Below are 12,002 nucleotides of genomic sequence, written 5' to 3'. Positions count from 1 at the left end.
CCCTTTGTGTATAATTGTGTATTGATTATTGCTTCGTGGAAATCTGAGACTTCCCTAAAAAATAATATGTGCTTTGGTCTGGCCTCCATATGAAAAGAGTTATTACTGTGTTCATGTCTACAGCAGGGGGTGGGCAACTCCAGTCCTCAGGGGCCACCAACAGGGCAGGTTTTCAGGGTATCCCTACTTCAGCACAGGTGGCTCAATCAAAAATATGGCACGTTGGTGGCCCTCTTAGACATTTGAAGAATTTCATTCAAGAAGATGTTTCTTTTCTGATTTTGATGGGGATTTTAATGAACAATATAAAATAATATAAAGTGATCAGAGGAAGAATGTGAAGCAAAATAATGATTCGATTTGATATTATGAAGCTTCATCAAGGAAAAATAAAAATGATCCATACTATTCCATGTTATCAAAATTCTCATTACTATAAAAAGTAGATTGTTTTAAAACCCTTAATCCTCTCAAATCCATTCTTTTTCTAAATACCGTTGCAGTAAAATCAAGTCCCACCAGTGTATCTCATCTCGATTTCAAAAGACTTCACAGTTTTAAAAAATATGTCTTTAAATTAAAAAGTGGGGATTCATAACAGTCATTTTCATTGTCCTGAAACATATTGTGAAACTTACTTCACCTATTTTACCTTCCAGTTTGGTACCTTAAAGTGGGCATACTGGAAACAATGATTTTTCATTGTCAAATAGCAAATATCACATGTTAGAGGGATTTGCAGAAAGCAGTTAATAAAGGTAGATAATTCAAAAGGAAAAAGAGAAAATCTTGGCGCATGCGCGACAGCCAAGTGGATGGCAGCTTAGAGTGTAAGCTCCATCCCTCACAGCACTAATAAAGCATTCAACCGGTGCAACGTCTTCTATAAAAGAGAACCAAACTAATAAACGTGAACTAGGGCATGACAACGAGAGCAAAATCACGGCGATTCACCTCCGTTTTAACGGACTATTTCAACAAAGGAGATAAGGCGCGAGTGGGAAGCTCAAGGGCCCCGACCCCGCGGGAGGAATCGGTCTCTGGAGGAGACCGATCGGAGGATCAAGGGGATAAAAGAGACCAGCAGCTGGTCATAAGGAGTGACCTAAGAGAGTTCTGCGGCAAAATAAAAGCTTTCTTTCAAAGAGAAATGGTGGAGCTCAGAAGAGATATCAATAGTATAGGGGATAGAACTGATGCAATTGAAAACCGCCTGGATTCAACTATTAAAGCTCTCCAAAAGAATGAAAAAACAACGACCCACCTAAAGTCCCTAATAAGTGACCTGTCCAACAAACACAAACGAGGACTATGAGGACTCTGAAAACAGGGACAGGCATAATAATATTCGATTAAGAGGGGTGCCAGAGGCTATCACAGACCCCGAGGATTACGTCTCAAGATGGCTGATGTGCATGTTACCAGATAGGTTTGAAGCAGAGCTACATTTGGACTGTTGCCATAGGGCTCTAAGATCCAAAACCCAGGCACAGGACGCCCCAAAGGGAAAAGATAATAAGGTTCCACTTCTTCTATGTGAAGGAAGTGCTATGCCAACTTACTAGGGCCACTAGTAATATTGAATACGAAGGAGTCAAATTATTGGTCTTTCAAGACCTATCCCCGACCACTAAAAGGAAAACATCCTACCAGTGACAAAATCTCTAAGAGACAATGTGATCCGGTACCGCTGGGTTTTCCCCTTCGGGCTCCTTGTGCTAAAGAATGGTGCTGCTATCACAAGCCGAGGTTTGTGATCCCGGGAGCAGAGAAGTGTTCTCGTGTGGTAACGGAGGAAGGGAGTTGATTGAGATGACCCTAGGGAGCGATTCATGAACAGCTATGGGAGTGGATAATCATATCTCTTGAAGAAGCGTCATATGACGTGAAACGCGTAGAGGTGACGTCATCACGAAGCGGAGAGCGGCCGTGATGACGAGAGCTCGAGAGACTGCGGTGGTTCCTTCCCTCACCTTGCATGAAGTGCGGTCCCTGTTTACACTCAATGTAAGCTATGGTAACATCTGACCATATCCCAGTACTTTTTAACACCATTAGACCTATGGGCTTTGATTCAGGGTAGTAATCTGCAACTGTGAAAGTGTGGGTTCATGTGAACCCTTATTTTATGTAATGTTTTGTAGCATGTAATTTTTAAGGATACTATAAAGGTTATTATCTTTATTAATTGTGTTTTTCCTTTTTTGCGCTTTCTTTTTGTTTTCATGTTTCGTATTTACCCCGTTGATCACGGGAGAGTGAGAGCTGCAGAGGGAGACCACCTATTGTGAATCCAGGGGATCTTTTGAGACTGCGCGCATCTTTGTTACTTTCTGCCATTAAAGTTGCACCACTTCAATATAGAGTCCAGAAGCGGTGGCCATCTTGGATTTCAGCAGCTCCAGAGGTGGCGGCCTTAAGGAGAGGAGTGCTATGAGACCCGGCACTGGATTGCCTAGCTTCGGTTCTTCGCTGAGAGTTCACCTTGGCGGGAAGCTCCCTGACGGCCACCTCACTTAAGGGAGGCTATGGTCCTCTCAAGTGGAAGGTGGGGGTGGAGTGGATCATGGTGGGGGGTGGAGGGAAACGGGCTAAGCGCTGAGAAACAGAGCAGAGGATGGATACATGGGGGGCAGATTGGCGGCAATATATAATGCAGAATGGCAAACTACTCCCCACTAACTGTGAGTATGATCCAGACAGGCACACTGGGTCAAGGGTAGGATCTGAAGGAGGACACAAACCTGACCCTCCCTTAGACCTACAAGGCATTCACAGGGGTCTGGATCCACAGGGGGAGGGGGTATTCATGTGGCAAAAAAGTTGGGGAAATATGCAGCGAGGGCAGACTCCACGGTGCCTGGCCGAGACAGTTCACACACAGCCAAAGAGGGTTATGATGGGGGATGAGATAAAAAATCAAGGATGTGGCTTTGCTTGGTGGGGGTGAGGGGGGTCTGGGGCTCTGGTTCAGCGGACGGATCCCCTCTATGGTTCTGTGCGCCTGGGTGATTTCCCATGGTCTGTGGGGGGGGGGGAGGGGGAGAAGGGGGAGTTAAATAACAACAATATGGGCATAAGGCTTCTATCAGACACATGGCTGCGGTCCTTCTCCCCCACCCCCCTCGGCCCCGAAGCGTAGCTAGCGATGAGCAAGCGAAGCAAGGTTTAGGGTGCACACTCTCCATGAGGGCAAAGAAAAAGTTGACTTAGATAGAAAGTCAGAAATTATACTTTAGGTTTTAGTAAGATACTTTAGTTTTAAATAACTTTAAAATAAATAATAATAAAAATAAATAAAAAAAAGAACAGGGTGGGAACCTTAATATTTGAGCCTCTAGGGAGTTCTAGGGACGTAAGGAATGGGTTCCCCTGGAGCATTTATAGTGAGCCAGATAAATAAACAAGAGAGTGGCCAGATATACTAGAGATAGCACTGAAAGACAGATAGAAGGAGCAAACACAAAGTATATAAAATGGAGGTAGATGAGAAGGGCCCTGGAGGACAGTGCCATTGATCAGGCTCCATGCAAACACGAGGTGTGTGGGACACTTCAATGGTTAGCAACACACAAAGGACCCCCGAGACTCTGGGATTAAACAGGATCAATTTTCCCTCTGGACTCAGTTACTATAAGTTTAATGGTTCACTTAATACTGTTATTCGAAGTGCAGATTGATGTTATGTAGACATTTATAATATGCTGTGCCGGAGGTGGCCTCACCCTGGCTGTTTACATGTCTCAAGATGAGTGACCTGGATGGTTTCCAGGCACTCAATCAAGAACATTGAGAAACTGGGTACCGAATCCGTTTGGTTCACTGGACACCCCTTTTTGTTGTTCCTGTTACCAGTCATATTATAAAGGCAAGGGAACCAATTTCGTCAGCGACTAAGTTGGATTCTCCAAGTTTGTTCCTTTGCCTTCTTTCCCCCGTGCTAGGGGGGAGAATGCTAAAAAGGTTGGAGGAGATTTTAAACTAGGATGGAGGGGGGAAAGAATGAAACAGATAATGAATTATATAGAATAGATGAGGAAACAAGGGGTTATGGAGGTAGAACGGGGGCAAGTGCAAGTTTGACAAGCAGCGAGAGACTCATAGTAAATACAGATAATACTAGAAAACTTCTAAAGACTATACTAATTTTGCGCAGGAAGGAGAAGATAAGATAATAGTACAAGCTGAAAAAAAACTTATATGCATGTTTGCTAATGCAAGAAGCCTGACAGATAAAATGGGGGAGCTTGAATTAATAGCTACAAGGGAGCAGTATGATATCATAGACATTACTGAAACATGGTGGGATGAAACTCATGACTGGGCAGTAATTTAGAGTATCAAGCAAATAGAAGGGGAGATAGAGAATGCTTATATGTTAAACTGGATCTAAAACCAATTATAAGGGAAGATGTTTATGAAGGGAATTATGAAAATCTAGAGACCTTGTGGATAGAAATTAGCAGTGGAGGTAAAAGTATAAAGAAAAAGTTTGTATGGATATGTTATAAACCACCACAAATCTGTGAGATTGTGGAAGCTAAAGTACTTTTGTAAATGGAGAAAGCATCAAAACTAGGTCATGTTTGCATAATGGGTGAGACTCTCACATCCACCACCAGTTTAAGTTCATTCAAAACTAAGGCTGTCTCACACTTTAATCTGACCTGTAACTGTTACATAAACCTATAATATACATCTTCTCTAACTGTGCATGCAATGTATTGTATACAGTATAATGTATACCCTGTTCATTTATGTAACTGTATTTTAACCATGTACTATTTGTCATTTTAACTCTATGCCCAGGACATACTTGAAAACGACAGGTAACTCTCAATGTATTACTTCCTGGTAAAACATTTGATAAATAAATAAATTATCCAGACATAGAGTGTCGCAATTAGATTAGCATTACAACAAAAGAAAAAGCGTTTTTGGGGGTGAATACAATCTCATCTACTGTACATCACAACTATGCAACTTTAATTGGCAGGCTAGTAAATACTGCATATGGGTAGATAAGTAAAAGAATGGGATAGGGGAAGAAGAGAAAGAAAAGAAATTGAACAGCATGGATTATCAGACATATTTTTATAATATCGTAAAGAAAATGCATTGAACTGAAGAAGCAAAATTTAAACAGTCCCAGTAAAATTATATTATAATGATGATTGTCTCCTGTTTGAGAGATAAAGAGAGAGAGAGAGAGAGAAAGATAAAGCAGCCTTGATAAGCAGCAGAGACATAAATCAGGTACCCACTTGAGAATATTAAGTGACACATTCTGTTTCCAAGGGCTGTCCTTTCTCATGCCAATTCCAAAGCCAGAGCGGAAAAAGAGTTCTCCTGTGGTGACAAGATCACACTTCTGAGAGGCTTCAAATTCGAGCACAGCCGAATCCCATATAAATGCATGGAGTTTGCTGAAATGCAGGAGGTAGAAAGCAAACGGTTTATGTCTTAAGTAAAACTACATCATGTTATTCAAAAGCAATAATGTGCAAAAAAATCACACAAACTTGTTTGCAGACCTACTGTTGTCTAACTTGATGTTAAACATTTTGCTACACACACATTCTTACATACAAACATGAGGCCGAGTTTTTTTATCTGCAGATTTGCCCCAGATTTGTAGCAAGGAGGTGTTGATATATAACCCCTGTACTCCTATCATCATAGTCTTTATAACACAAAGAGCTTTATAACACAACCACCACTCATTCATATAGTAGCACCTACTGGAAACTCTTACCAAGGACCAGATCCATAAAATACAGGACTCATTAGCACGCCTCAGTGCCCATTGTTGAAGGTGTGCTAAACTTTAACACCCTTTTGTGGATCTGGGCCTAAGTGGGCTAAATCTGTTTTAGTGCCCTATAGTAAAGTTTTGCAGGATTTCTGTGATGATCGCATTGAAGCTCATTTAATGGCTGGTTCTTAAGAATCCGCGGTACAATATTAGTAGCTGCAGCCTACAAACTATGAGGTTGTTGCTTTTCTCATTGGCATTAAAATCACAATTCCCCAGAAGCCTATAGGAGTTTAACAGTTAGGGGCTATGCAGTAAGCGTTCATAAACCACTTATCGAGCACTTATCGCCCAAAATGCCTACTGCTATTCAGTAAGCCTCGATAAGTGGGCGATAAAGGCCTGAATTGCCCCCCCCCCCCCAAATTGTTTTCAAAAACAAATCGCTGAGGGAGCGGCGATAAGTCACTCATCGACGTTTTCGGAATGTTCATAAACCCGTGCAACTCTAGTAGCCGAGAATAGGTTATTGACGCCTATCGCGGCTCTAGAATGGCGATTTTCTCCCCAAATCCAGACGCCAGAAAAAGTTGGCGGGAGGGTGGGGAGAAGTGGCGATAAGCGGCGAGATGGAACTTAGAAAAAATCAGGTATTTTCCCTGCCTCGGATTGATGCCGGGGTCTCCGGAGCTGATACCCATTAATATTAGCAACGGAGGCCCCCAGCATGAAACTGATGAAATAAAAATTCATTTACCTTTAGAAGCATTGGCCCTCCGACTACCTGGGAAGCTGGAATCTCACGTATCTCGAAGGCCTGAAACTGCATCTGATGCTATCTGCCATGAAGATCCGGATCAGGTACCCCGATTCTTCTTTCTTTTATCTTCAATCTTCAATCACCTTCTTCTATCTTCTTCTGTAATTATTTCTTAATTTTCTTTATCTTTATCTTCTGTCTTCATCTGTCAATCCAAAAACCGTTAGTCGAGTACTTGCCAAAGTCATAGGTAGGTGCCAGGTGGGTAGTCGGAGTCCACAGTGCCATGGTCTAGGGTTGGCGCCAGAAGAGTAGTCGAGAGTCCGTTAGCCATGGTCAGGGATGGAGAAGAGTGGAAGGTCAGAGGCAAGCCGGGGTCAGTAATCCAAAGAATGGTCCAAAGTCTAGCCGGGTTGGTACACAGGGAGGCAAGCACTAAGTGGTAAAACACAAGGACAGGAACGAGGCAGGCACAGGGAAGTGGGAACACAAGGCCACCTATGACTATGCTCAGTCAAAGTGTGAATGCACTAGCTGAGCATATATAGCAGGAGGGAACCAATGGGACAGAGGGGAGGAGCAGAGGTGTGTGCACAACGGAGGCAGGGATAGGCTGTGAATGGTGAAGGAGACAGGTGAGGGTGATCAGAGTTGATGCGCAGCTGGAGAGCGGTGCACGCGCATCACGTGTGTGCACCGCGCGGGGTGGCTACGCATCACAGGCGGAAGGGCGGGGCCAAGCTCCATGGAATTCCTGAAAGCCCTCCGTGGGCGCGCGTGCTCTGTAAGTTGTGCGGGAGGTTGCCCATCAGGGGGAAAAGAGGATGCACACCGCGGGGGACGTGCCCTGAGAATCCTTGTAGCAAGAGGCTGTGCAGTGGAAGGTAAGGAGGGAACGCGCCACGGGGGGAAGCGTTCCCTGATTCCTTACAAGAAGATGGCGAGTCAACATCTCCTAGACCTGTTGAAGTAGAGAGAGAAGAAAAGAAAGAAGGAAAGAAGATAAGATCTACTCACCGGGGAATCCTCTTCAAGCAACTGAGGATCGTGGACTTCTGCACCTCATGCAGTTCCATAATATGAGGATCATTGCTTCATTGGTCAAGAGTTGTTGGTGCAGCAGTTGGATGAGGAGGATGAGCCTTCATCATGGCATTGGGTTAGAAACACTTTGAATGTATTTTATTTAATTGTGTATTTTTTTGGATGCCCTTTCATTACTATTGTGGTTATCTGTGCCCCATTCAGGGCATAAATAACAACAGTGACAATCAATGTATTTTCTTTGGTTTTATTTTACTGTTATGTGTTTTTTTTTATAAATATTAATTTTTATGGTTGTCCATTGGTTTCCAATGTGGATATCTGTGCCTCTGTTGAGAGCATAGATATTCACAGTGAAAATCAATGGGTTTATTGCCTAAAGTGTATTTGAATGTATTGAAATGTCAACTTCATTTTGTTGTGTGATTTTTTTCCCCCAAACACAAGTAAGCCAAATCGCAATTAGCCACATTTGACTAATAGGGATTTTGCCCATTTGTGTGTGTGGTGATAGGGTGGTGGATGGGTGTTGTTGCCGGGGGATGGTAGTTAGGTCTCCAAGGTAGGTAGTGGTTGTGGTGGGGGGGTTACTGACAACTAAGGTAATTAAGGGGTTAATGGTCAGTAGCTATTTTAATGTTGGTGCCACGGAAAGGAAGAGGATGAGGACAAAGAAGAGGATGGCCTTCATCCTGGTATGGGTAAGTAACTATTATTTATTATAGTGTTTCTGTCCAATGGTTTATTTTTAATGGGCAAATTCTCTATTATCCAGATATGGATAATGGGACTTTTGCCCATTACTGTGTGTGGTTTTTTTTTGGGGGGGGGGGGTTATTGGGGGTAGTGGGGTGGTAGGATGTTACCCATTGGTTGCCAATGTGGCTATCTATGCCTCTAGATAACCACAGTAAAAATCAATGGATTACATGGCTAGTTTTTTTTTATAGCATTGTAACTTGTATTTTATTTTATCGCACTGTATTGTAAATTTGAATGGGCAAAATCACTATTTGCCATATTTGGCTAATAGCCGCTTTTCCCATTCCTGTGTAGTGGTGTTGGTGGTAGAAGCAGTAGATGCCCCAGGGTGGGTGATTAGGCCTCATGGGAGAGGTTAACCCCCTTCATTACCTTAGTGGTTGTAACTGCTAAGGTAATGGAGTGGTAAACTCCTCTCGCAAACCCTCCCAGGAGGCCTAACCACCCACCCTGGGGAAACTACAAGCTTCACCCACCCCCTCTACCACCAACAAACCAGTTCCTGCTATTTAACCCCTTCATTACTTTAGCGGTTATCCACTACGATAAGGAATCTGAGCTGTAATTTGTTTTGTTTTTTAATCTAGGATTGAAGCTGGGGGATTGAAGCTGAAATAAATGCGGTGCCGGAGACCCCCGGATTCAATCTTATTTAGCAAAAATAAAATAAACTCCGTCTGATTTAAATCGCAATTCCGATCTCGCCACCTTTTAGGTAGCGAGAACATTTTTTTTAGTGTTTAACCCTCGATTTGTATCTCAGAGCTTTGTGAATAGCAGTTTCTGTCCAAAAAAATGCAAGTTTGGGCATGTTTTGCTCTTCCGCACAGCTTGTAATTGCAAGAGCGCTAACGATTGTTAAAAGCCATTTCCAAGCAATTTTGGCATGTTATCAAAGCTTTTGGAATAGCTACTGTACACATGCAAAATCGCTTGAAAAGTCCTCTTAAGAAGCGTCACTTAGTCGAAGTTAGTGAATAGGTCCCAATGTTGAACCAAAAGGTGAAGTGGCTGCCTATTGTGGGACAAGGACTGCTTCAGCCAGCAAGACTTTGTTATACACACTAACACACATTTTGCCAAATAAGTCAGATAGATTTAATGTAGGCTATGATACCTTTCAGCAGACCAATATTAGATTTCTTCATACAGTAGATGAAACTATAGTGTACAGAACTTTCGAAACCTCACAGTGTCCTTGTCTGAAACTCCACCACAGAAACCTGAGACAATCGCATGCATGAAGCCGCTTTGGGGACTTGTGGAAGACATGCACATACGGTACACTAATGGATAATCTATTCGACCTCAAGTAAGAAATTCATTTCTGCCATTTCTCTCTAACTGACCTCTTGACCACTATAGAACGACATTCCTTATAATAGCACTTTCAATTAGGTACAGAATAAGGTTTTAGGCCTTTGTCATTTTGTTAGTTAGAATGTTGCCTTACTTATCACGCACAGCTTGGATGGCTTCTGCTGCACTCTCATAGTTATGCTTCTCCATATGCCGATACATGGTACTGAGTTCCACCTGCCTTCTGAAGTATATATCAACTGAGCTCTGCTTCACGGTGGCATAAATAAATTTATCACTTGGATTCCGCAGCTGCAAAAAGAAGAAATGGCATAAGTAGATGGCAAGGCATATTGTTTTCTCCATGCATTGCTATGTTTAATTAACCCCTTCACTGTCTGAGAGACTTGTAATGCAATGCACGACAGAGAAAAGATTGATATAATTCTTACCAGTTAATACAGAGCACATATTGCAAGTGCAATAAAAACGAAAAGTATGCGATCAGCATGATAATTTTTTTTAACATATTTTAATAAGCTTTTTAAAATGTAAATGGGAAAGGGAGGGGTACAGAAAGAAAAGAGGAGGGGAAACAACCACTTTGTAACAAAAATTCTTAGTCAACAACAGTCACAATATATACTGTAGTGTATAACATTTTATAAACAACATATCATACTCTCCTCATTCCCAAATCCTCTTTTCTCATAAAATCGTAAACCTTATCCTGACCCTACCTGCCTTTCTAACAATCGACCTGTCTCCCTCCTGCCTTTTGCCTCTAAACTCCTTGAACGTCTTCTATTCTCTCGCTTGCTCCATTTTCTCAACACCTATTCTCTCCTAGACCCTCTACAATCTGGCTTCCGCACTGCACACTCCACGGAAACAGCCCTCACTAAAATAACTGACGACCTCCATGCTGCCAAAGACAGAGGTCATTACACTCTGCTCATATTACTCGACCTCTCTGCAGCATTTGACACCGTGGACCACCCTCTTCTCCTTCACATTCTCCATAATCTTGGTATTCGGAACAAAGCTCTATCCTGGATCTCATTCTACCTCTCCCATCGTACTTTCAGTGTCTCTTCTGCTAACACCTCCTCCTCCTCTATTGATCTCTCTGTGGGGGTACCCCAGGGCTCTGTCCTGGGACCTCTTCTCTTTTCTCTGTACACACTCTCTCTAGGTGACCTAATAACATCTTTTGGGTTTCATTATCACATCCATGCTGACGACACACAAATATACTTTTCAACACCCGACCTTACACCTGCTGTACAAACCAAAGTTTCTGAATGTCTCTCTGCTATATCATCCTGGATGGCCCTCCGCCGCCTTAAACTCAACATGGCTAAAACAGAGCTCCTCATACTTCCTCCCAAACCTGGCCCTACTACCTCCTTCCACATTACTGTTGGAACTACGATCATTCACCCAGTAGCCCATGCATGCTGCCTAGGGGTCACACTCGACTCCTCTCTCTCATTCGCCCCTCACATTCAAAACATTTCTAAAACCTGTCGCTTTTTCCTCCGCAATATAACTAAGACACGCCCTTTCCTCTGTTGCTCGACTGCTAAAACTCTGACTCAGGCCCTCATTCTCTCCCGTCTTGATTACTGTAACCTCCTGCTGTCTGGCCTTCCTGCCTCTCACCTATCTCCCCTACAATCTATCCTAAACGCTGCTGCCAGAATCACTCTACTCTTTCCTAGATCTGTCTCAGCATCTCCCCTCATGAAATCCCTCTCCTGGCTTCCGATCAAATCCCGCATCTCACACTCCATTCTTCTCCTCACTTTTAAAGCTTTACACTCTTCTGCCCCTCCTTACATCTCAGCCCTAATTTCTCGTTATGCACCATCCAGACTCTTGCGTTCTTCTCAAGGATGTCTTCTTTCTACCCCCTTTGTATCTAAAGCCCTCTCCCGCCTTAAACCTTTTTCACTGACTGCCCCACACCTCTGGAATGCCCTTCCCCTCAGTACCCGACTAGCACCCTCTCTATCCACCTTTAAGACCCAACTTAAGACACACTTGCTTAAAGAAGCATATGAATAGCACTGTGGATATTCTGAACACATGATACATAAAGCTTGGCCCCCTGCAGACGCACTTACCAGAACTCTCTCCTACTGTCTCTGTACGTTCTCCCTACCTACCAATTAGACTGTAAGCTCCTCGGGGCAGGGACTCCTCTTCCTTAATGTTACTTTTATGTCTAAAGCACTTATTCCCATGATCTGTTATTTATATTATCTGTTATTTATTTAATTACCACGTGTATTACTACTGTGAAGCGCTATGTATATTAATGGCGCTATATAAATAAAGACATACAATACAATCCCACATCTCAGGGATCCCAAACTC

General features: G+C 42.9%; 1 protein-coding gene across 10 annotated transcripts in view; it reads right to left on the bottom strand.

The window, feature by feature from the left end:
• The window catches only part of GRIN1 (glutamate ionotropic receptor NMDA type subunit 1), a 197,752-nt gene that overhangs the window by 41,169 nt on the left and 144,581 nt on the right, over nt 1-12,002 (bottom strand). For all 10 annotated transcript variants that reach the window (XM_075579303.1, XM_075579306.1, XM_075579305.1 and 7 more), the window contains 2 exons: nt 9,775-9,932; nt 5,265-5,426 (listed from right to left, as the gene is read on the bottom strand). In XM_075579303.1, the coding sequence (XP_075435418.1) occupies nt 5,265-5,426; nt 9,775-9,932 (320 nt within the window). The remainder of the gene's footprint in view (nt 1-5,264; nt 5,427-9,774; nt 9,933-12,002) is intronic.

The sequence above is a fragment of the Ascaphus truei genome, chromosome 21, assembly GCF_040206685.1.
Source record: "Ascaphus truei isolate aAscTru1 chromosome 21, aAscTru1.hap1, whole genome shotgun sequence".
Lineage (NCBI taxonomy): Eukaryota > Metazoa > Chordata > Amphibia > Anura > Ascaphidae > Ascaphus > Ascaphus truei.
This window is presented reverse-complemented; position numbering and strand designations above follow the sequence as displayed.